Source organism: Sorex araneus, chromosome 2 (assembly GCF_027595985.1).
Source record: "Sorex araneus isolate mSorAra2 chromosome 2, mSorAra2.pri, whole genome shotgun sequence".
Lineage (NCBI taxonomy): Eukaryota > Metazoa > Chordata > Mammalia > Eulipotyphla > Soricidae > Sorex > Sorex araneus.
The window spans coordinates 111,053,938-111,079,722 of NC_073303.1; the positions used below are offsets into that span (position 1 = coordinate 111,053,938).

Here is a 25,785-nt window from a genome sequence, read left to right on the forward strand (position 1 = left end):
AGGTTACTCCTGGTTCATGCACTCAGGAATTACTCCTGGCGGTGCTCGGGGGACCATATGGGAAGCTGGGAATCGAACCCGGATCGGCCGCATACAAGGCAAATGCCCTACCCACTGTGCTATAGCTCCATCCCCAAGAGAGAACAAAATGTAATGCCTTGCCACAGAGGCAGGGCGGGGAGGGGCACTGGGGTCATTGGTAGAGGGATGGGTACTCGGTCATTGTATGACTGAAACATAAGCACGGAAGTTTGTAAGCCTGTAACTGTACCTCATGGTGATTCATTTAAAAAAAATGAAATAAAAAGATTGTCCGTCTATCTGATAAAAAAAAAACTAAGGATCACTGATACCAAAACATGGTTTATAGTTTGGAAATAATGTATAAAATTCTATATATTTATGTGAAGTGAGAAAAACTTAGTTTCTTTGCACTTTAGTGATTTTTTGTGATTGTGATAGAATATAATGTTATTTCTACAAGATGAACTGATCTGAAATTTTAGTTTTGTAGGGATCACACCCACTGGTATTTAGGACTGACTCCTGGCGCTGCATTCAGGGATCACCACCCTGGCCGTGTGCGGGGTAGCATATGTAATGCAGGGATTGAGCCCAGCTTGGCTGCGTGCAAAGCAGGAGCCCTGTTCACAGTATTGACACTTCAGCCCACTAGCTTGAAATTTGAAATGCTTGGATTTAGTGTCCAGTTAGTGCTTACAAGGATATGTTGGTTTGGTTGTAGAACAAGTAACAGTTGATTACAACCGCATGTGATCCTGCCCTGCTCATTCTCTTTCTCGCCCTTTCTCTCCTCCATCTCCTTTTCTTTCGCTCTGGAACAGCCACTCACATTCTCTGCAGAACTTTGTCTGGATAGATGTGCTTCTAATATCAGCTCAACAAAAATGTTCAACCTCATTTTACCTATTCTTATACCAAACTCTTAGCTAAAATCAATTTTAAAAGATAGGGACACTCAATGCCCTCCTAAAAATTTACCTCTTTTAAGTGAACAAACAGAAAGCTTCTCCCAAGTTGCACTTAAGGCTTCTGGCTGCTGCTACTCTCCCTGTATCTTTGCAATGTCCTCCCAAGAGCTCTGTTCCCCCAACTTTGGGAAACAATGGCCTGATCTCATTTCGAAAGTTGCTTATTCCGGAAAAAATGACAACTGATGGTTCTTCCCCTCCTTTCTGGAAAAAAAAGTGCATTCAATATTGAGTTTAAATTTTATTATGTCCCATTCTCAAAGGCAATTCTAATAGGGATATTTTAATGTGTTATTCTTATCAGCAGCCATAATCTGTTAAAAATTTGATCATATTTATAGCAGTAAACTTCATAATTCATGCTCTAAAGTGACTGTCAATGCAGTCAAAAGTCACTATATAACTTTAAAATATTGCTATTCAAGTAACGTAATGTACTAATCATAATTTAAACTCTTTGCTACCTTGGAATTTGTTGGTTTTAATGGTATGATTCAGAGAACTGTCGGAATCTTTGAAGTTTGTTGTCCTTTTTTTTTTTTTTAATGAATTTTTCTCTTGATTGGGTGTTCTTCCTCTTTCCTCAACTGTTGCTTCTTGACCTGCACACCACATTAGCACTGATCTTTCTCGGCAAAAACAAAAAAGACTGAGGGGTTTATTTTCTAGTGAAAATAAGATACCATTAGCTATGTTACTTTGCTTTACAGTCAGGTAAACTGAAAGCTAGGTGAAAAGAACTTAAGCATCATCAGAAAATTACAGTGATGCCATTTAAGGAATTAACGTTCTTAGTATATCGGCTGCTTCTCATACTTAACACCTCCTTGTTACAGTGTTATTACAGCATGAAGGGGGGTGCTTCTTAATTGGGAAATCTTTTCAATATGCCTGCACTTAATCTGCTGAACCACCTCACATGTCCACTGAAGAACAGGCACTGGCACAGAAGGAGATGATGGGGTGATCAATTTTCAAGTCTGGAAACATACTTTCCTGAAAAGGAATTAGAAACAGGGATCACAGAGACTCTAGGTTGTGAACCAAAGGTGCCACCTACCCTTTAGTGGGTTGATAACAATCCACAAAATGCCTTAGCACATGCATTATAACTACCTTTTCACCTGTTTTAATTCATGAATTACTGCCACTCCCTCTTTAGAAATCGGGATATATAAGTGAAGGTGAGAAATGAAATACAAATCAGGTACATACAACAAGTGAATGGTTTAAAAAGATAAGAGTAAAATTTGCCTATAACTTGCACAAAAATCAGGCTTTAAGATGTGATTTTTCTCTAAAACAGATTAACTATAATTAGATTAATATGAATGTTTCTTCACAGGTAAAGATGGCGCTCCGAACATCAGGGCATCTCTTGCTGGGAGTAGTTCGAATCTATCACAGAAAAGCCAAATATCTCCTTGCAGACTGTAATGAAGCTTTCATTAAGATTAAGATGGCTTTTCGGCCAGGTATTGTGATCTTTTTTTAAGTTATTGAAGTTTCTTATATTCATACACAACTGGTAAATAAGCTAGATCAGCATGTTTTATTTTTACTGCATTTCAAGAAACTTAGTGAGAAATAGGGCAAGAGTTAGAAAGGTAATAGTCAAAGGAAGAAAACTCACCTCTACTTAAGAGTTATGAAAAATTGCCCTTTTTGGTTCTTCCCTTGGAGTTGCCTTCTTTCACTCTTTCCATTACCCCAGTGGAAATGATTATCAGAGTTTGAACAGTTGAAGAGTGTTATGTAATTTTTTGATGTAATAGCTCGGAGAGGAAAATTTTTAGAATTCTTTTTTTCCTGAATAATTTTAGTGTATTGTAAAATTCAAACTGTCAGAATTGGAGCCATTCAGCTTTGGGTAGGACACTTGCCTTGCACACAGTTGAATGGCTTTGATCCCCAGCATCCCATTTAGTCCCCCAGCCCTGCCAGGAGTGAGCTGTGAGCAGAGAGGAGTAAGCTCAGAGCCCTGCAGGGTGGGTCCCCAAAATAAAATTAATATGAAAGTACAGCTTTATCTTTGGTTTTGGAATATTGAGCTGCAACTGGCTGAACTATGGGATCCCCACTCCCCACCCCAACAGTGGAGCAGAACCAGACCATACAGTGCTGCTGAGTGGATTCAGGACTCTGTATGCTGGCAGCTGTGGCAGCCCTTTGAACTGTCTCTCACACCTGGAATCAGATCACTTCTAAGACCTATGTAGCTTTGTTATTGACTAGGTAATATCTGATTCAGAAACTACTCCCGTGGCCAAACATTTGTTTGCATACAAAAGTCAAAGAAATCTTTGACTTTTGTATCCTGTAATTTTGAAGGCATTGGTGAAATTTATTCTAATTAGAATGTTATTTAAGAGAGGCTTTATTATAGTCATTTCAGTAGAAATTCTTCATCTGAAATTTTGTTTAGGAAATGTTTAGGGCTAGAGAGCTCCTCGGACTGACTGAATGCAGTCCTTTTGCTTGTTCTGCATGCAGGACGCCTGATACAGTCCCCAATACCAGGTGTGTCTTTTCTCTTCGTCTCCACAACCCCCAGGAAAAAGGCCTTGGAAAATGTTTAGACATAATCTATGATATTATTTGATTTCTGCTAAGTGCTTTTTATGTAAGCGTATTATTTTTTAGGCCAATGGACATTATAGACCACTTGTATAAAGAAGTCTTAAATAACTTTTCTCCAAAAACCAACTATTCAACATTTAGGCTCTTCCTCATTAAATATCTTGCTACCTTGATAGTTACGATCTTACCAAAAGGGGGGTTAGTGTTGATTAACTGTCTTAGATATAACACTTAGGAAATTAGATTCAGTTTACCTCCTTTTCATTGCTAGATAATTTGTGATATAGCCTTAGACCTTCAGTTTATCTTTTCTTTGCCAGGTGTTGTTGACTTGCCTGAGGAAAATCGAGAAGCTGCTTACAATGCTATTACTTTACCAGAAGAATTTCACGACTTTGATCAGCCACTGCCTGACTTAGAGTATGTCTCTCTTATAGTTTACTTATTGATTTGCAAATATATACTATTGATATTTTTATATCTCTCAAGCTCTTGCTCACTCTGTGTGTGTGTCTCTCTCTTTCTCTCTGTCTCTCTCTCAGCAGTGGTCGGGAGTTAACTCCTGGCTCTGCACTCAGAAATTACTCCCGGCTATTCTTGGGGCACCATGGGATGCCGGGAATCGAACCTGGTTGGCTGGCTGCTTGCAAGGCAAACACCCTACCCATGTTGGAGACTTTTCCGGCCCAAAAATGTGTCATTTCTTTGTGTTGTTTTGCATTGAATTCACCTATAGCTGAAATGCTTAACCTTTTATTTCAGGTGGTATATAAATATGAAAGATGGAACTTGTGTGTTCTTTCTCTGAGAAAATTGTGTAGGTGTTGCTTGAACACAGCTAAGAATTCTGTTGTGTTTGTTCCAGAAGATGTGGAAACTTAACAGTTGTCTGAAGAATCGGCTCGACAAAAAAAGATAGCAGCATACTTGAATGCTTCATGATTAGGCGAAGGGAGCACCACAATCAGTGGTGTGCTTTATAATTTTTGTTCCAAAGTATATTTTCATTGTCTGCTTGCCTATTTTCTTTATCTGTTTGTCTATTTTCTTTCTTACACAAAAATCCACCAAAATTTTTGTTCGCTTTTTAATAAATATGGGCAGCTTTCTATAAGGAGTTAAAATTATCACAAACATACATATAGGAGAATGTTAGCGATAGCAGAATACCATTGTTGGTTGTTTATTCTTACCTCAGCCCTTCGAAATACAGCTATTTTGTGGGCCTGAGAGATAGTACAACAGCCGAGTTGCTACCTTGCATGCCACCAACCCAGGTTCAGTTTCTAGCCTCCCATACAGTTTCCCAAGCACCATCAGGAGTGATTCCAGAGTGCAGAGCCAGGAATAACTTACCCCTGAGCATCACAGGTTTGCACACACATACCCCCCACTTATTTCCGGGGAAAAAATAAGAAATACAACTATATCTAAATTCAGCAGGTAGGAGTAGAATGCTTGCCTTGTGCATGATCAACCGCCCAGCATCCCATATGGGGCGATGGGGGAGGATACAGCTATCTTTACCACAAGAGTATATCTTTCCAAGTGATTGAGGAGCCTGATTGACAAGAAAACCTATACCAAGCAGCCTCTATTTTTTGAATTTTTTTGTTTTTTTTTTATAAGGGTATGTTATTCCTAATTAAAGTCAGCATTTTTTGTATCTAGCTCCTTTATTTTCTGCTCCATTTTTTCTTGATTGTTATTAAAGACATGTTTTCATAGCCAAAAAGAAGAGAAATTGATATTTTTATTTTAAATGGAACATAGTTTATGTCAGCGCACTGCCAGCGTTGGTTGTTTCATCTCTGTTTTGTTATTTTACCTCCCACCCCCCTCTATATTATCTCAAAGTAAATTTATTTCATCCATATATGCCTTTTTAGAAATAACATGTCCATAGCATCACAAATCTTTCAAAATAGTAACAGCTTAAAAAAATTATTATAGTTCAGTAGCATTATTATAATGGTGTTGATGTTTGTAGTATTGGTCAATAACACCACACCGTCACCAAAGTGTCCAAGACCATCTATATCCTTCCCTTAAAATTTTTTTTAAATATTTGATTGTTTCAGATATCCCCAACTGGCAAAGGGGTTTTGTTTTACTATCTTGCTGGTATGTTTTATAAGTTTTTCAAGAATTTTTAACAGCCCTATAGTTCTTTTTGTTTTTCTTGGCCATTTGTTGAACAAGCTTGATGGTTTGTTTTAAAGTATTTACATTATGGTTTTGTCTATTGATACTCCAGATTGATGTTTTAGCAATACTTTTTGTATTTAATTTTTTTAATAATGTAAGTTTATTATTGGCTAACCCCAAAAAGAATATCAGGAAAGCAAGGTAATTTTAGATGTCACTCACATAGTCTGTAAGTTGCAGGGTCTGAGTCTGTATAGCCTGTCCATTTCTAAGTTTTTTTCATCTTTATGGCAGTTTCAGCCTGTTTGATTTCTTGCAGATGGTTTTTAAATTTTAGTTCAGATTAACTTTGAAATTGTTCTGATTCTTATTTACTATTAAGTATTAAGGTTTCTAAGCCTTGGTGGTTTTGTATATTTTTTTTCTTTATAGGATTGTTTTTTTTTTTCCTTTATGACTAAAGTATAGGTTTGAGACTAAAATATATTTTAAATTTCTTTAAAGTGACATCGATGTGGCCCAGCAGTTCAGCCTTAACCAGAGTAGAGTGGAAGAGATAACCATGAGAGAAGAAGTTGGAAACATCAGTATCCTGCAAGAAAATGATTTTGGTAAAGAGAAATTAATAATTATCACTAGCTGCAGTGATTTGATTACCATGTGTTAGTAGTCATACTACCAAGAATTTGAAAAAGGGAGACCGGGCATTTGATTACTTTGATAATGGCAGTAAAACTTAAAATTTTATCTAAAGCCTTTTCATAAAAGAATGTCCTTAACCAGTATATAAAGTGCCATCTCTATGCACCAATAGATATCTCAGTTTGAATCATTTTTAAGCTAATCCTTTGAGCAGTTGCATTTTATACCTACTATTCTTTTCTCAAACACTTAATCTGTGATTATTAATAATCATCTTTATGTATTCCTATTAATATATTTAATATAACCTAAATTTAGCTTTGTTTGAATTGCTAGGCATGCTCCAGAATCAGTTTATAAGCTGTAAGTACTAGTACTAAATATTTAAAGCTGGATATGAAAGCTTTAGGTAACAATTGAGACATAAACATTAGCTCTTTTCTTCTGTAACAGTGATTGATGTTTCTCATTTCAACTAATGACTAAATTTTGTTTAGGTGACTTTGGAATGGATGATCGTGAGATCATGAGAGAAGGCAGCGCTTTTGAAGATGATGACATGTTAGTAAGCACTAGTGCTTCTAACCTCCTATTAGAACCCGAGCAGAGCACCAGCAATTTGAATGAGAAAATTAACCATTTAGAATATGAAGACCAGTATAAGGATGACAATTTTGGAGAAGGAAATGATGGTGGCATATTAGGTAGGTCACTGACTATTCTAAGATGATTGTTTCCTCGATGGGAGGGATTGCAGAGCTATGGATGGAACTTCGGACCTCAGTGGAAGACACAGCCCCCACTTATCTTCAGAGCAGTTAATTCTGAATCTTGAGTCACTCTCTTAAGTATAGGTATCTGATTTGTGAACAGTAGATTCACCGTGGGCCAGTTAAAGTTTTCTATGAAACTTGTTGTCTATGAAACTTGTTATCTCAGTTTTTCATTTTATTCTTAAAATTGGAGGAAAGGGTGTAGCGATAGTACAATGGGTGGAGTGTTTGCCTTGCACATGGGGTTGAGTCTTGGCATGCCATATGATTCCCCAAGGCCACCATGAGTGGTCTCTGAGCACAGAGCCACAAGTAAGGGGGGGGGGGGTTGGTTTGTGTATTAGAAATATGAGGTAGAAAATAAGAATTTAATACTTAGAAAATAAGCATTTTTTTCATATATTCACTGTTTATCCTTTACTGTCTTGAAGATAAGCAAATTGAAGATAGACTTTAATTCCAGAATTTGCTGCTATTTTAGCTTTTTTTTTTCCTTGAATAATCATTAAGTTCTATTCTCCTGTTTCAGATGACAAACTTATTAGTAATAATGATGGTGGCATCTTTGATGATCCCCCTGCCCTGTCTGAGACAGGTGTCATGTTACCTGAACAGCCTACACATGATGATATGGATGAAGATGACAATGTGTCCAGTAAGCTTTGTGTTTGGTAATCTGGGCATGGTGGTATGGGATCCAAGAAAGCAGTTTAACTTGAAAGCCAAAAACAACATTAAAGCTTCTAGTGGTTAGAGATCTTATAGTAGTATGATTTACTCTTATAATTATTTTATAGTTTTTTGTTTTTTAAATTTTATTGAATCACTGTGAGATAGTTACAAGCTTTCATGTTTGGGTTACAGTCACAGTAATCAAACACCCATCCCTCCACTAGGGCAAATTCCCCACCACCAATATCCCCGGTATGCTCCTCTTTCCCACCGTCCCCCTGCCTCCATGGTAGACAATATTCCCTAATCTCTCCCCATACTCTCTACTTTCGGGCATTATGGTTTTCAACACAGACACTGGGAGGTCATCATGTTTGGTCCATTATCTACTTTGTCTACTTTCGGCACACATCTCCCATCTCGACGTATTCCTCCAACCGTCATTTTCTTAGTGATTTCTTCTCTATTCTATCTGCCTTCTCCCCTCTGCTCACGAAGCAGGCTTCCAGCTACGGGGCAATCCTCCTGGCCCTTGTATCTACTGTAAAGAGAGGGACACACATAGAAGGACTGCACTCATTTGTGGATTATTTTATAGTTTTAAACCCTATGTCTTTTAGCAAGTAGAGTTGAGCTTTTAAAGACACTGATTATAAACTACAAGAAGTTACTTTCTTAGTAGCAAGTCTTAACCTCCAACTCCATTTGTTGTACATCTATTAAATTTTTCCTTTATGACCAAATTTTATTTCTATTACAGTGGGTGGACCTGACAGTCCTGATTCAGTGGATCCTGTTGAACCAATGCCAACTATGACTGATCAAACAACACTTGTTCCAAATGAGGAAGAAGCCTTCGCTTTAGAACCGATTGATATCACTGGTGAGCAAACACTTTCAAACATAACATCTTAATTCTAGTTCTTGTCCACTAATCTCTGATAATATCGTTTTAGATAACTAAGCTTCAGTTTCCCTTTTTGTTCTTTGTCATATTTTTATTCAATTCAGTTTGACTTAGAAAAACAAGTTAACTAGAGTGAAACATGTAGAACATGCTTTCTGCTAATATGTGTCTTAGTTTGAGTATCTTATAAACCATATGTATCATAGTTCCAGGGTTTTCAAAATGCTAATAATATTAACTGTAAAACTTAGAAAATAATGCCGGGCATTTTGCAGTCAGGTATAAAGATGGATCATAATCTGGGAAAATCTAGAGATAACTTTCTTTTAAATTTAATCAAATATTTTACAGTTTTTCCCCCCTTTTAGTGTTAAGAAACATGGTAGTAGTGTTCACAGGAACTGCTTCTGAGTAAAGAATGTAATTTGAGTTGTCATTTGGATGTATTAAAGTTTCTAGATGGCTTGTGGTATAATGAGTTAGAATATATGAGAAACACAATATAATTTGTAGAACAAGATTAGCACAGTAGCACTGTAGTCCCCTTGTTCATTGATTTTGTTCGAGCGGGCACCAGTAACGTCTCCATTGTGAGACTTGTTACTGTTTTTGGCGTATCGAATATGCCACGGGTAGCTTGCCAGGTTAACTTCTAAAAATTTTAGAGTGCTTGCCTTGCACACAGTCAACCCCCAGCTTTATCCCTGGCAACACATATGGTTCCCTTAAAACAAGTTATAACTTGGACTTCTATTTTATAAAGACAGCTTGCTATAACCTGACCCTAGGAAATAATACAATAAACCCTTGCCCTTGTGAAACATAAAGACTAATTAGGCAAACATGAGTAACTTAAATGAATACTGTTCTAAATTACGGGTATTAGGAAACTTATAAATGAGGCCGGAGGGGGATTAGCATAAATGTAAAATAGGGAGAGTCAGGCTTTACTGGGGCGTAAGGATAAGAACTTTCATTTGAGGAAAAGGAACTTGGTGACTGAAAGACAAATTGAACAGAAGGTGTCTAATGTCTTGTAATCTTGAACTGTAAGAATATAATACAGTGTAGCGTGTGACAGAAGGAGTTTCTTTAATTTCATGAGCTCTTTTGTATCTGGTTTGGAGCCTCAGCTGGTGTCGCATGGAATCACAGGCAGGGATCCTACTCTCAAAATAGGGCAGGAACCCAGAGCCTCTCCGTGCCGGCAGGTATGCTGCTGAGCCAGGCTGGCCTTTCCGGTACCTTAAAGGATCAAGTAGTTGTTCCTACTTCACATAGTGGTAGGGATTCAAAATAAAAAAAAAAAATATATATATATATGTGTGTGTGTGTGTGTGTATGTATATATGTATATATATATATGTGTGTGTCGCTGAATTCAGGGCTTGTTTCATGCATTAAGCTATTTGTAAAATTGCCACCTCTAGATTTGTAACTTTTCTGCTAGAAGTACTTTGTAACCCCCTAAGTAGTTGGCCATATTCCAAATGAGAAAATGAAATAGATAAGGTGAAAGTTAACTCAGAAGCGGGGTCAGCTGTTCCTGACTGCACATTGTACAGCGCAGAGACAGAATCAGGGCCTCCTGGTGCAACACTTGCACTCATTAGCCAATCGGCCTCTTTCTTTCAGCCTGAACTTCACTTTCTAAACCAGCAAATAGTAACAGAACACAGTAGTTGTATTTTCCACCTTTACAGCACAGAGCTACCTGATGTACATCTATTGAACCTGACCAATTTTGTATTAAGCTTATGCATGTTCATTCTGCAAATTCTTAAGGAGTCCCTATTAAGTGTGTGCCAACCTCTGTCCTAAACGATGCTTGGGGAACTCATAAAAGATTGTGCTCTCAGGAGGCTTGTCTTCACTAGGCCTGTAGAAACCAGGAGGTATAATGCCTGGACCTAGTAGCTGTGACATTTCATGCTGGCCCCTCAGGATAATTACCTTTTTTCTTTTACCTTTCTAGTCAAAGAAACAAAAGCCAAGAGGAAGAGGAAACTAATTGTTGACAGTGTTAAAGAGTTGGATAGCAAGACAATTAGAGCCCAACTTAGTGATTATTCCGATATTGTTACTACTTTGGATCTTGCACCACCCACCAAGAAATTGATGATGTGGAAGGAAACAGGAGGAGTTGAAAAACTTTTCTCTTTACCTGCTCAGCCTTTGTGGAATAACAGACTACTGAAGGTAATGGGGTTTTTAGAATTTTCTAATGATGTAACAGCCTTCTTTTCTCCTTATTCTCATAATATGACCTGCTCCCTGAAATAATCGGCAGCGATTGGATTTCCAGAGGAGAAAGAGGAGTAATAGATTGCTCCCCCGAAAATCCCTATGACAAACTATTAGAGTATGTTGTATTGGAGCATACTGAACTTTAGATTTGCATTTTTTTTTACTTTATTAAAACTAATGTGCTTTTTGCTTCAAACTTTGGATGCTATTAATTTCTCCACAATATAGAATTTTGACTTTTTGAGAATGCTTTTTTACTTAAAATTCTAGATCATCCCAGAACAGTGTTCTGAGGCCTCTTACCTGATGAGTGAAGCAAACACTCTTATACTATCATTCTGAGTAAAGCTGAAATAATATTTAGAAGTAATTCGGCTTTCTAAGGTATTTTAAATTAGCAGGACAACTGTAAGACTGCTGTTTATTGAAAGCAAAGTTGTAATAATTTGGAGACTGGGTCTTAAGTACTTTAGTTTTTTGACACTGGTAGACCTTAAGTAACACCCACAGAGGTTCAGATGTGGGATACATAGTGTGTATCTCAGTTGAATATCATGTGATTAGTCTGTTAATGAGATGACTGTATACATACCTTTTACAGTCAGGGAGGTGGGAGGCTCCCAAGCAGGGCCAAGGAGACCCGGGGGCCCACTCCCAGTGATACTCAGCCTCAGTCTGCAGGCCTGAAGGTTTAATGATTTAACCTGGCATTGCTGCTTTGTTCAGACATGGTAGTTAGTCTGACAGCCTCCAAGCTACACCTGACAGTACTGGCATGGCTATAAGACTCCGCATCCAAGGCATGCATTCTGACCCTTTCAGGAAATCCTAGGCCCTGGTTATGGTATAATGTAAGGGGGTCAGAGTTTTAAATATATGAATATTGAAATAAACTGCAGTGAAATCTCTTCAAAACAATAATTATCTGTTATAGAACACTGAAATGTTTTTAACTTTTAAAATTCTACAGTTAAAATTTCAAAGGGACAGAGTATGACCAAGTGTTCTTGCAAACCATGCTGAAAATATATACTGCTTGCAGTTATTATGACATACCTATGGAATATGAGAATTATAATGGTGTGTTTTCTTACAGTGGTTTATTTCATAATTAGAGTTTTCCTTAATTTTTTTTTTCAGCTCTTTACACGCTGTCTTACACCACTAGTACCTGAAGACCTGAGGAAAAGGAGGAAAGGAGGAGAGGCTGATAATTTGGATGAATTCCTCAAAGAATTTGAAAACCCAGAGGTTCCCAGGGAGGAACAGCAGCAGCAACATCAACAGCGTGATGTTATTGGTCTGTTACATTGGAATAACTCTCATTTGGTTTTAACTGTATATTGCCAAATACACATACACATTCCAAAGTAAAATCAGGAACACAGAAGTATACGCCAGTTTTTGGATAGGAAAACTTTTTTTATATTGTTCGTTAGAGTTGACATTTTGTTTCTAGAAAGGTGTAAAGTGTAGAACTGGCTGAGATAATCTGGAGGATTACCTTGCATTGGAGTGAAGGTGGGACTGTGGAAATAAACTGTTATTTGGCCTTCTTTTAAAAAGTAGCTATGGTATATTACACATAACAGATTATTAAAACTAAATGGTTCTGAAATATCGTAAGGCTGTGTTTCCTAAATCTATTCTTCATGTGACCAATCACAGATGAACCCATTTTGGAAGAGCCTAGCCGCCTCCAAGAGTCGGCACTGGAGACTAGCAGGACAAACTTGGACGAGTCGGCCATGCCCCCGCCGCCACCTCAGGGAGTGAAGCGGAAAGCAGGACAGGTTGACCCAGAGCCTGTGATGCCTGTGAGTGTGAATCTCTCCCATCAAAAATGTGTACTCGGTCACTTTAGATATCTGCTAAAAGCTAACTGGTTAGTCCTGCTTTCAGAGAACTTGGTTCAGGCAGAAAAGGACATGGGTCCAGAAGGAAAGAATGGCAGCTGGGGAATTGAACTTACTGTGCTCATGGGAAAGAATATCTTAGGACTTTGTGACTCTTGAGTGAAGTCTTGTTTATTTTTTGATTTATTTTTATAAATTTTTTGTGGTGATTTATTACATGCACTATTCCAACACCAATCTCACCACCGTTGCACCTTTCCACCACCATTGTTTCCAATTTCCCTCAATCTTACCTCTGTGGCAGGCCCTGAATGATTTATTTTATATTGCTTGTTAAAAAGAAATCTCCTAAAAATGATAAAAAAAAAATACTTCCTTAGAAGAAAGGGTGTGGAGATTGTTGTTTCTCTCAAACTATATTGGTTGCCTTCTAAATTACATCCCGTCTAATGTTGTGTACTATTCCTGGCTTATCAGTGCTGTAGAGTTTGAGGTGTCAAGTGACTGCGTTCCAGAAATTGAAGAATTTTGAATGGGGTAATACAATACAGCTGGCATTACTAGAGTCAGCATTTGTGACTAATGTAGATCTGTGTTTCTGAACTTGGGTTTAATTTTTTTTTTTTTCCATTTCTCAGTGTTAGTGCAGGATTAAGAAAAGGCAGTATGTGGTACTGGTTAAAAGTGAAACCTGAGAAATACATTTTAAATGAATTTACATGCTAATGAAAAGAGAATCTTGACTGCACTCATTTGTGGAGTATAAAATAACATCACTTGAGGCTGACACCCAAGGACAGTAGATACAACGGCCAGGGCAATTGCCCCATAGCTGGAAGACTGCTTCATAGTGGAGAAGAGAAGGCAGATGGAATAGAGAAGGGATCACTAAGAAAACGATGACTGGAGGAACCAGTTGGGATGGGAGATGCATGCCGAAAGTAGATAATGGACCAAACATGATGACCTGTCAGTGTCTGTGTTACAAGCTATAATGCCCAAAAGTAGAGAGAGAGTATGGGGAATATTGTCTGCCTTAAAGGCAGGAGGAGGGTGGGAAAGGGGGGGTGTACCCAGGATATTGGTGGTGGGGAATGTGCACTGGTGGAGGGATGGGTGTTTGATCATTGTGATATTGTATGGAAGCTTGTAACTACCTCACGGTGATTCAATAAAATTTTAAAAATTAGAGAGAGAGAGGAGGGGTGTAGGGGGAACACCCTAAATGGAGGGCCAGATTTGATCATGATTCCCTTAGCATAGAACCAGGATTGCCTGCCCCAAGCACTCCCTGATGTGGCAGCAATAACCAGGTGGGGAGAGATTGGGTTGTTTCCCTGCCTAAGTAATTGTCAATGGTGCTTCTGTGAATATGAGTACAGATTACTATTTGGAATGAAAGTAGTCTTGTTTCCTTTCGATAATGTTAGATTATAGTTTCGTGTATATGTGGTTATTTTCTTCCCTAAACCAGGCCTTTCTTTAGGACGTGATTGATGATAATACAACATTGATTGTACCTGAGCCAAGAGTCATACTTGACAATTTTGGCAATGGTTGGATTTTTTTTGCTTTGTTTATAGTCAATGGATAGTATGTATTTGCACAAACCTTACCCTGGGCTCTTTATCCATGTTCTTCCAACTTACTCTTTAGCAAACATTTCAGCCTCACTCCAGTACCAGGCATTGTGGAGGCTGCCTTATAAAGTAATCAGAATATGTTTGTCAAATCGCTAGGAAAGTATGAACTGACGTCTAGTTAGTTCTCTCAAACTACTATTAAGTTTGTATACAATAGAAAACCTAAATGGATTTAAAAGAAATAAGAATTTATCAGTCTTAAATCTGTGGAATAAATTAAACTCAGCAAGAGGGGTATTTTTGGCAACCTGAAGTAAAGGTTTAGTCGCCCTCAACAGGGATTGGCAGAATAAGTAGTGAATTTCAAGGAATGTTTTTCTATGCCCTTTGGTAGTGGCATACCACCTGATGCATGTCTTTATGAATTCTCAAGTAATACTGAGAAAAACTTAGAGGATGGAAATACAGAACAACCTGGAAAAATACACTCCATATTACTTGATGCCCTAAGCGTGCCAAAGCTCTGAGAGCACAAGATAATGATTTTAAAGGCTATGTTACAATAGCTGTAACATAGTTTTAATTCATCATGGGTTAATATTACCATGCTGATTTGTATTGAAGCTTTCGTTACGTTCCCATAGAATTTGTAGACGATGTGGTACTTTACTGTTTATTTTTTCTTACTAGTTGCGGATTTCTCTTGTATATCTCAGTATTTTCAATTTGGGGCATTATTATAATTATCTTGTTTTTATTGCTTTAAGCCTCAGCAGGTAGAACAGATGGAAATGCCTCCAGTGGAGCTGCCCCCAGAAGAGCCTACAAATATCTGTCAGTTGATTCCAGAGTTACAGCTTCTACCAGAAAAAGAGAAGGAGAAAGAAAAGGAGAAAGAAGATGATGAAGAAGAGGAGGTAAGGAACTCTAAAAAAGATTTTAGGGATGAATTTTCATTCCAGACCTCACAAAAATATTCAGCAGCTTTTTTTTTTTTTTAACCTTTTTATATTGAAATTAACTGACACTGAGTGACACAGAGTGAAAAGCAGAATTGAACCACAGTCTTAGTGATGTGAACAAGTAGTTTCCAGCTACCAAGCCATGAACCATAGCCAACCGGTAGAAGTTTCTTGCAGGTCCAAGAAAAAAGTTTTGCTGTTTTACACAATGGTTTTTGACCACCAATCTGCATATTGTTAAAAGAATTGGAAGACACACTGATCTGGGCTATTGTTAAGAACACCAACATTTTATTCTCCACAGCTCATTGCTTCCCATTGTCCCTTCCCATTGTCCTGGGCTTTTGTTTCAATTAGACACACGGTAGGGTGCAATGGCTAAAGAGTAACTGGTGTTTGAATGACTAGATATGGAAATTCATTCCTGAAGTAGCAGACCAGGCAGAGAGCTTGGTGGGCTAACAGCACCTGTCAGGAGTAGCCCCTGAATACTACAGGGTACGGCCCCCCAAGACCCAAAAACTTAGATGCTTTAGGATCACCTTTTCCTGGGGCATACTTTTGCCCTGGGTTTTGTTTTTTATTATTCTTTCTTAAGGATTTTGGTTTCTTTTTCTCTTGGATCATTGATATTGTTGTTTAAGATCCATGATCTGTTTGATGCTCTGATAAATACTGTGTTTACATTTCCTAAATTATTTTTTTATGTTGTAGACCCCGTAGCCAGCAATGGTCAGGACAGCATGCTCCCTAGCTCTGCATGGTGCAAGGAATCAAATCTGGGCCTGCCATGTAAAGCTTGCATGTGCTTAGCCTATAGAGTTATCTCTGGCCTCAGATACTGTGTTTAGACCTTCAGGCATAAAATGCCTTCCAAGTTGCATCAGAGCTTTGGGGGAGGGGAGGTTGGGCCACACTCCACAGTGTTCAGGGCTTACTCCTGGCCAAGATGAAGAAGACCTTATGGGATGCCAGGGGTCCAACCCTAGTTGGCTGTGTGCAAAGTCAATGCCTGACCCTACCAAATTCATTTTTAAAACATTATTAAATGAGTACTGCTGAGCTAGTCTACAGTCTCTTAGGACTGGTCCAAAATGAGATTAGGGAGTTACAGAATAATAATCACTATATCACTATCATCCCGTTGCTCATCAGTTTGTTCGAGCGGGCACCAGTAACGTTTCCATTGCTAGACTTGTTACTGTTTTTGGCTTATTGAAATATGCCATGGGTAGCTTGCCTTGGGGGCAAGATACTCTCAGTAGCTTTCCAGGCTCCCTGAGAGGGGCAGAAGAATTGAACTTGGGTCGGCTGCATGCAAGGCAACTGCCCCACCCGCTGTGCCTATTACTCCAGCCCAAAATAATAATATAGAATCATATTCAAATGTTAGCTTGTAGGTAGATTAAATACATAGTAGTTGCTAATTGAATGTTTGTGTAACTTTGAGTGCATTCGTCTACTACAATATACAGCTTTGTTTTTTCTCTTCTAAATTTAGGATGAAGATGCCTCAGGGGGTGATCAGGATCAAGAAGAAAGAAGATGGAACAAGAGAACTCAGCAAATGCTTCATGGTCTTCAGGTATGTTTACAGGAAAAAGATTCACCAGTGCTAATTCAGGAAACACTTCATGCAGTAACCAGTAAGTTAGGACAGGAGGAAGCCAGTTGTTCCTTCTCACATGATTATCTTGGAAGCAGAACTCTGGTGATGCTTTATGAAACACCTTTATCTTTGTTGTCTCAGTTTTGGTTGAGTAAAGTTGCCCAATCATTACATAGTGTCAGCTTTGAACCTGAATCAGATACAGCCTAGTTATTTTGTATATCGGTGATAATAACCATTCAGTTCCCCAAAGTTTCCTGAAATTTAAAGGATAGTTGTAAGAACAATGGTTGTTTTAATGTACTTTTGAAACAGAAACAGATTTGCTTATTTCTTGAGTCTTTGATTTTTTTTTTTTAAACAAAATATCCATTTACCTTTTGGATTAATGTGAGAATCAAAAAAGTTCAACCAACACCACAACGAAATGTATATGTACTGTTTCATCTATATCCTTTAAATATTCTAGGGCCAGGGAGGTCACAGCTGGGATAAATTTGCTGCATTTGGGAGGCCTGGAGTTCAGTCCTCAGCACTGCCTTGCCCCTCCCTCCACCCCCAGTTGCTAATCTGTAGTATATAGTATATTCATTTAATTCTTTTTCTTATTTCAGCGAGCTCTTGCTAAAACTGGAGCTGAATCTATAAGTTTGCTTGAATTATGTCGAAACACAAACAGGAAACAAGCTGCTGCGAAGTTCTACAGCTTCTTGGTTCTCAAAAAGCAACAGGCTATTGAGCTGACCCAGGAAGAGCCATACAGTGACATCATCGCCACCCCTGGACCCAGGTTCCACATTATTTGAGCGGATAGAAGCATTATAGCTAGTGTTCATTGCACTAGTGTGTACAAATTGCCCCCATGTGTAGGGCATACAAAACCCTTGGGGAAAGTTTAGCTTTTTGTCTGTACAGAGTCACTGCGTTTTTCTTTTCTATTTTTTTTCTCCAGTATTTTATCAATTTCATCGTTAAGGAATTTGCTTATGTGGATTGTTTGTGAAGAAAAAACAAGCACCCCACAGGCTCGGAAAATTTTATCAGTTCAGAACCAGTGTGTGCAGTACTAGCACATGTAATAATGTTGAGTAGCAGTCAAAAGTTGGAATTTTAATCTTTGTTCTTTACTGCATTGGAAAAGAAACTACCAGGAAAAATGACATTGTAAGAACTATGCTGTACTGAGTAATTTGATAGACATTCTTTTCCTGTGAGGAACACCGGCAGTCTTCTTGTAACCACTGTGCTTCGGGAGAGTATCCCGAACTACAGAGGTATTCTTGAAGTACGTTTTTAAAATATAATTCCATAATGGGCAGGGGTGGGGGGGGAGGAATATGGATGTGCGAAACTGTTGTAACTGATACCCTTCAGCTACAATGGACTTGATTTTAAATTGTTCTATTTTGTAAATCATTCCATTTAAAACTACTTTATAATTAATCTTGCAGTCCTGAATACTGTTTTAGTAAAGCTCAAAAAACGAGCAGATAATGACTTTTTAGAATAGAAAGACTATAAAAAGCAACTTTCCAGGAGCTATAAATCAAAGATTTTTTTAATGTTGGATATACTGCATATTCGAATCATGAAAATAGAAATTGCTAGCCAACTGAAAGGACAAGGACAAACTGATGGGGAACTTAACCTGGTTAACTTAACCTTTAAGCATACAGTGCTGTAAAAACTAATGGCTTCTCTGATATTTATTATAAGTTTTTAGTACTGATCTCTTATCAATTCTGCACAGTCCTGTGTTTGAAATTTTAATAGCTTTGCAACAAATCCTATATCCCGTTTCCTGTAATTTAAGTGAAGAAAAAAAATTCCAAATAAAGGCTTTATTATTAACAGACCAGATAGCACCAGAAATTATGTGACTACGATTTTCAAATCATGTCTTAACTTTTTAGGGCAGAATTACTCACACTGAAAGTTCTAGCTTAAGTGTTGGCACTTTTGTGGGGGAAAGATATCACTTTTGAAACAGCATTCAGTGTGTACCCCGTAATTTAAAATTATGTGAAATGTTTTAAATTTGTGGACTCGTAATTAATGTTTTGATTCCGTTTTTGAGAATGGTAATTGTATAAAATTGCTATTGCAGCTTTATTTTCAATATGATGTGCCTGTAAACCATGGATTTTTCTCCCTTTGTAAAAAGACATTGTAGATAATTGAATGTTTGATTATAGAAAGGTCATTAGTTACTTGTTACACATTTTGTTAGTCTGGTTTTTGTTGCTTATCGGGTTTAATATTGTTCTTGAAAATAGTTGATGCTATGTTATGTATAACTTTTCTAATAAAAGTTGTGTTATAAGCTGTATATTTTGGAGTATTATTCACTTGTGTCTCCCAGAAAAACATTGATGGCAAAATTGTTAGTAAAGTCTCATCTAGAGGTTTTATTATTTTATATGGGAATCTCTAGGTTAGCCAGAGGAAGCCTTAACTAGAAGATGAATGAAGTTCAGAGCAAAGAAAGACATGAAAAGGAGGTAAGAAACGGGGTGGAGAGTTTGAAGAGACATGGCTAAAGCAAAGACAAATGTAAGTCTACTATTTGTATTTCAAGATAAAGCAAATCCAAGATGCTAAATGTCAAGAAAAGGAGAAGTACGTAAGAGTTAAGAGGTTCTTCAACCTTACAGTCTGTTGCAGTTATAGAGGGAGCATTTTTAAATGTTGGACCAGAGAGGTAGCATGGGGTTCAGGTCCTCAGCACCACAAGGTCTGCCAAGCACTGCCAGGAGCTAGCCCCCAACTGATCTGAATATGGCCTCCATCCCCTTCCAACAAATAAAAGTGATTGTTCCTCCACTATAGTCTGAGGAACTTGAATGCCTCTGAACATTGTCTTTGTAGTTTAGAGTAATCCCTGGACCTGGCTATCACCACTACTCAAGTTTTTAAAAAGCCAAATGATATGTACCTGCAGTTAACAACTCCAGTAATAGCACGGACTGTGGTACTTCCCGGACTGGAGCGATAGCACAGCGGGTAGGGCATTTGCCTTGCACTTAGCCGACCCAGGTTCAATTCCTCCGCCCCTCTCAGAGAGCCTGGCAAGCTACCCGGGGCGTATTCAATATGCCAAAAACAGTAACAAGTCTCACAATGGAGACGTTACTGGTGCCCGCTCGAGCAAATCCATGAACAATGGGGTGACAGTGCTAATGGTGCTTCCCCCACAGAACTGTTTAGCAGAAGTATTCGCAGTTAAATGGACTAAGGTTCAATTCTAAGACTATAGACTATTGTATAAAGAGCTTGTCTAGATTTGTAAAGATTATGAATAATGCCCGAAACAGTGGACATTCAAATAGTTGACTTACAGAAGTAAAACAGATTCGTATTAGAGCTTTCAAAATGAAAGTGGGCTGTGAAATAGAGTTAAGAGACTAAAGCTGGAGGTAAAGACTAAATGAGGGAAGGACCAGAATGGATGTCTCCCACTTCTGTCCTCTTCAGCTCATTGCCTTCCCATTGCATTGCAGTGTAAGGTGAGCACTGATGAGCAATCCCAGCCACGGTAAAGTGAGGGCTCTGAGCTCCACTTTGACAGATGCACTAACTGAAGACATACAGGGTGCAATTTTCTTTCAAAGAAATTTGAAACCTAACTAACTGCCATTCCTACACATTGGGTGAACAAGAAAATGATACCTGTGTCAAAACAGGAAAGGCTAAGTCACACTCAACAAAAACTGCAACCCCACCATAGTGCTTCGTACTAGGGAGGATCTCCGGGTCCCAGCTTTTTCCTGAGGAGGAAACGTAACTAGCTCCTCACCGAAGAATAAGGACTTGCACCTCACATCTAGTGCCAACTTCTACCCAGTTGTGGGACCCCCAGATACCTAAGTCTGAAACTCTGGAGCTTGAGCCTTCAAGATACACAAGATAACAAAAGAAAAATATTTAGGGAGCTGGCAAAATCACTCCCATCTTCTAGTTGCCCAGAAACGGTCTGTTTACACGTTTTCACGCTGCTGCCCAGGAGATGGATAACTTAGCACAGTAAAAGAGCAGATACTTACCGTCCTTTCCAGTCCACTCTGAAGTGCCAGTTTGCTGAAAGGAGCTCTGACACATTAGCTCCAGCTGTGGAGGCCTGTACCTTCGGAAAGGGCTCCTCACCTGACTGAGCCATCTTGGCTTGTCGCAGGTGACTAGGAAACAAGGCAGTCTCAGGCCAACATACACATACACACATCCGCTCAAGACACAGCCTTGGTTATAGAACTCGGCATCAGGGGGATCAGATAAGCCCCACTGCCCAGTTTCCTAAGGTGCTGAGTAATCTGATCAGACCAGAGGCTCTCGGAGCATGCCCTCAGCTCCTCAGAGGCACTCGGAAATCATCTCAGAAAGTCAAGTGTTGGTAACAACCACATCTTGGAGCATAACTTGTCAAAGAGGTTCATTTCCCTCACAGCCACTGGATTTGAAGAGTTAGGGTTGGAGCAAATGCTGGTCGGGCATTTATTTGCCTTGCATGTGACCAACTTTGGTTTGATCCCCAGTACCCCCCAAAAGGTTCCCTGAGTTCTCCAGGAATGAAGCCCTAGTGCAGTTAGTAGTAAGCCCTGGGCACCACCAGATGTGGCCCAATCACCACTCCTCCCCCTAAAAAGTGGAAGTTCTAATTAATACACAAAAACCAATACAGACTCAAAGAAAAGGAAGAGGTGCCTGATAAAGCACTTGCCTTGTCAGTCTACCTAGGTTTGATCACTAGCATAGAAAAGGAGGATTTCAAAGATTTGTTTTAAATGTAAATACCAAGCAGCTCTCAGGATTGAAGAATACAATAAATGTACTAAAGATTTAAGTAGAGGAGTTAAATTACTAGATCAAATCAATCAGCAAAACAATACAGTGGAACAAAGGAAAAGAATGCAGGTCAAGTAAAAATCAAAACAAATATGATGAAACAAAGAAAAAGGATGAAAAGGAATAAAGATAACTTGGGGGCTTGAGAGGCCATAAGAAGTAACCCAAAATCCACGTGAGACAATTTCCAGAAAAAGGAGAGCATGTGTCTTGTCATGGTTGAAAACTGCCACATCTGAGGAAAATTCAGATTCAAGAAGCACAAAAGGTAGGAAACAACATAATCTAAAGAGATCTATACAGAGAAAATGACATTTAATTGTCAGAAATCAAAGATGAAAAAGTTACCTCAGGGAAGCGCAAGACTTTCTCCCCCCTCCCCACCCCCATCCAACAAAGACCATACCTGGGTCGTCAAGGGCTCTTGTACGAAGCCCCACACTTATCTGTGTTTTTTTCTAAGCTGCTGCCTAAGAGTCTGGCTTCCAATCAGCCGGTATCTGGCTGCTGATGCAGATCCTCTGCTTTGAGACACTGACAGCTCTCAATACACATCCAACCAAATATTGCATAACACTGTAGCACTGTAGCACTGTCCTCCCGCTGTTCATCATCGATTTGCTCAAGCGGGCACCAGTAACGTCTCCATTGTGAGACTTGTTACTGTTCTTGATATACCAAATATGACACGGGTAGCTTGCCAGGCTCTGCTGTGCGGGCGGGATACTCTGGGTAACTTGCCGGGCTCTCCGAGAGGGACAGACAAATCACATAGCACTGAGAATAAAATGGGGAAGCTAGTGGGATAGTAGGGAGGGTGTTTTATATGCAGTTAATCCCAATTCGATCCCTAGCATGATTCCTGGTATCCCTCAGGCATTGCCTTGTGCAGCCCTGGGATCTTTGAGCATTGCCACATGTCCTGGACACCCCAATCACGGCCAGTGTGGCCTGATTAATCTCTCATACCTGAGAGCCCAAACTACCTGTATTCTAGGGCCCCGGCACTGAACCGCTAGTCTAGTTGACTGAAAATCATTGGAAGGGACCCTCCTAGGGGCCTCCTGTGTCTCCAGAGCACTGCTTGGGAGGACTCAAGAAATAAAAAGGAGAGGATGAGAGAAATTCCAAGGGCTGTATGCATGCTCTGCATGCAGAAGGTCCAGGTTTGACCTCTGGCACTTGATGGTCCCCTGAACACCACCAGGAACAACCTCCTGAGCACAGAGCTGGGAACAGCACCTGAGAACTCCCAGGTGGTCCAACTGTCAAAAAAAAGGTTTAAAGGGAAAAAAAAGAAGAAGAAAAGAAAAAGATTTTAAAAAAAACAGGCTATCATGCCACTGGACTCTGAGCCAGGCTGTTTCACTCAAGGCACCCCAGAGGGGGGCGGGTGAGAGCCCTCCCCACCCCAAGGGACACAGCCCGGCAGCTGAAAACCTCCAGAACCCAACCACCGCCATACTCAAGGCTGCTCCCCACACATTTGGGCTGAGCCTCACATACAAGTGAATGTATTCCTGGACCATGAGGACGCAACACATCATAAGACGGTTTTCCAAAACAGACAATACAAAATATACTATTTCAGTTGTGCTTTGGGACAGGGATTAGAGCTTGGGATAGGAACATCCCAAATTTGGTGGTGGGAAGGTATAATGGTGGTGGGATTGAAGTTTGAATAGTCACTGTCACTGTCACTGTCATCCTGTTGCTCATCGATTTGTTCGAGCGAGCACCAGTAACGTCTCTCATTGTGAGACTTATTGTTTCTGTTTTTGGCATATCCAATACGCCACGGGGAGTTTGCCAGGCTCTATCGTGCTGGCACGATACTCTCGGTAGCTTGCCGGGCTCTCCAAGAGGGGCGGAGGAATCGAACACGGGTCGACCGCATGAAAGGTGAACGCCCTACTGCTGTGCTATCACTCCAGCCTGTTTGAATATTAACTAATCAAATATTGTGAACCACCTTATAAAATAAAAATTTAAAAAGAAAGGAAATACACAGGCTACTTTAGCAATCATAAAGGTTTGAGAGACCATCAAAAGCTAAAGCAAGATTGAGTAATAAAACTCGTATTTCCACATCAGGTCACTCTTCAGTTACGGGACATGTAGCTGCTTTGCCTAAGGTCACTCTGAGCATAGGCAGAAGTATGCCCTGAGCACTGCTGGGTGTAACCCCAACTCTGTGTCCCACCCCCAAAAGTAAGGGGGAGAAAAAAGGAGTCACTTTTAGTTACCTTTTTAGCATGCCTCTAGTCTCACTTGCACAATGTTTCCACTAAACATTCATTTCAGGAGCTTGCTGCTAGGAGCGGCTCCTTCCTGTTCTCTAGCTCTCCTGTTTCCCTGTAGTGTTGCTGTCGTGAGAGTAAAGGCTCTCGAAAGCCAGTAGAGATAGAAGTGGTCAGGCATCTAGATGGGCCTTCTCGCCCGCTTGGGGGCCTGACTGTCACGCCCACTGTCTGCCTCCTGGTGCCATCTCAGCGCATCAACGGCCTGGATCCAGAGACTCCCAAATCAATCTCAAAATGGATTAGTTCCCTACAGAGATGTCTCTGGACCCCAACCACTTACAATTGTTAGAATTCCAAAAGTAACCTCTCATGATATTCATAATAAGCAATAGAAAATTATCTAGCATCTGCTGGCAGGCAGGCAGGCTTGAATGCTGGTGGGAAAATTTGAAATAATGGTGGTGGGAAGGTGGAATGGTGGTGGGATTGGTGTTGAAATACTGAATGTAATCAATTAATGTGAACAACCTTACGAAAAGTCACTGTATAACTGTATTACTGTCATCCCGTTGCTCATTGATTTGCTCAAGCGGACACCAGTAATGTCTCCATGGTGAGAGTTGTTACTGGTTTTGGCATATCGAATACACCACAGGTAGCTTGCCAGGCTCTGCCGTGCGGGTGAGATACTCTCGGTAGCTTGCCAGGCTCTCCGAGAGGGGCAAAGGAATCGAACCTGGGTTGGCCGCGTGCAAGGCAAACGCCCTACCTGCTGTGCTATCACTCCAGCCCCTTATGAAAGTTAATTTTTTTAAATGAAAAAAAAAAGAAAAAGAAGTGGTAAGGTGTCTGACAGTAGAGGCTGGGCCGGGACGGAGAGGCCCTGGGGAACAGGAGGGAAGACAGTAGCTAGTAACTGCTCACCAACTGCCTTTCCTGAAAAAAGACCCAGCACTGCCACATGTGGGGGTGTCGGGAGAGATGAGGGGGCCTATATTCTTACACGAACATTCCTGGGTTTGATTGATTGATTGACTTTTTTATTGCGATGCACGGGTGTTACTCCTGGCTCTGCACTCAGGACTTACTACTGACCATATGGGATGCTGGGTTAGCCATGTGCAAGGCAAACGCCCTACCCGCTGTGCTAGCACTCCTGGTTTTTAAATGTGAGCCATGATTCAGTCTCAGCATTTTGCAGCTGACTGATACAACCCAGGAGCTTCCGATGATCATAAATGTGAAACCGATGGGGAAAGTATGGTTGTGTCAGAACAGCAAGCCTCCCTGGGGTCTTTTCTCAGTCCCTGTTTCAGAGAACACAGGCTGGCTGCTACCTCTTTCAAGAACACTGTCTTGCTTTTTTTCCCAAGGCCTTTATTTGGTTCTTCCGGACCTCGGGGAGAATTCTTACCTGACATTACGCTTCAGGCCATGAAACATAAAGGTTTGAAGCATGAATTAAGCATTCAGGCTTAATAGCTTGTGTGAGCATTCATATACAAGAATTGTGCAAGTATCCTACCTAATGGAAACCTGAGAATCAGGACTAGAAAAATATAAACCCAGAGGCCAAACGTCTCATCTCCTTAAATTTCTCTAACCAAACACTGGAAATTCGAAAGTGTTGTGAGGCCAAGAGTTATGTGGTAGATTGTAAATCTGTAGACAGGAAAGTTGGCCCTGGAACCACCATTTGAAATCTTGTAGATCTGGATCGGGCAATTTCGAG

General features: G+C 39.8%; 1 protein-coding gene across 1 annotated transcript in view; it reads left to right on the forward strand.

The window, feature by feature from the left end:
• Positions 1–19,300, forward strand: part of RAD21 (RAD21 cohesin complex component) — a 31,734-nt gene extending 12,434 nt beyond the window's left edge. Inside the window, exons 3-14 of the mRNA XM_055128675.1 lie at positions 2,338–2,467; positions 3,893–3,992; positions 6,225–6,331; positions 6,860–7,066; positions 7,665–7,790; positions 8,568–8,690; positions 10,690–10,913; positions 12,102–12,261; positions 12,630–12,778; positions 15,168–15,317; positions 16,864–16,947; positions 17,586–19,300. Coding sequence (XP_054984650.1) covers positions 2,338–2,467; positions 3,893–3,992; positions 6,225–6,331; positions 6,860–7,066; positions 7,665–7,790; positions 8,568–8,690; positions 10,690–10,913; positions 12,102–12,261; positions 12,630–12,778; positions 15,168–15,317; positions 16,864–16,947; positions 17,586–17,777 — 1,752 coding nt within the window. The 3' untranslated portion in view covers positions 17,778–19,300. The remainder of the gene's footprint in view (positions 1–2,337; positions 2,468–3,892; positions 3,993–6,224; positions 6,332–6,859; positions 7,067–7,664; positions 7,791–8,567; positions 8,691–10,689; positions 10,914–12,101; positions 12,262–12,629; positions 12,779–15,167; positions 15,318–16,863; positions 16,948–17,585) is intronic.
• The last annotated feature ends 6,485 nt before the right edge of the window (positions 19,301–25,785 follow it).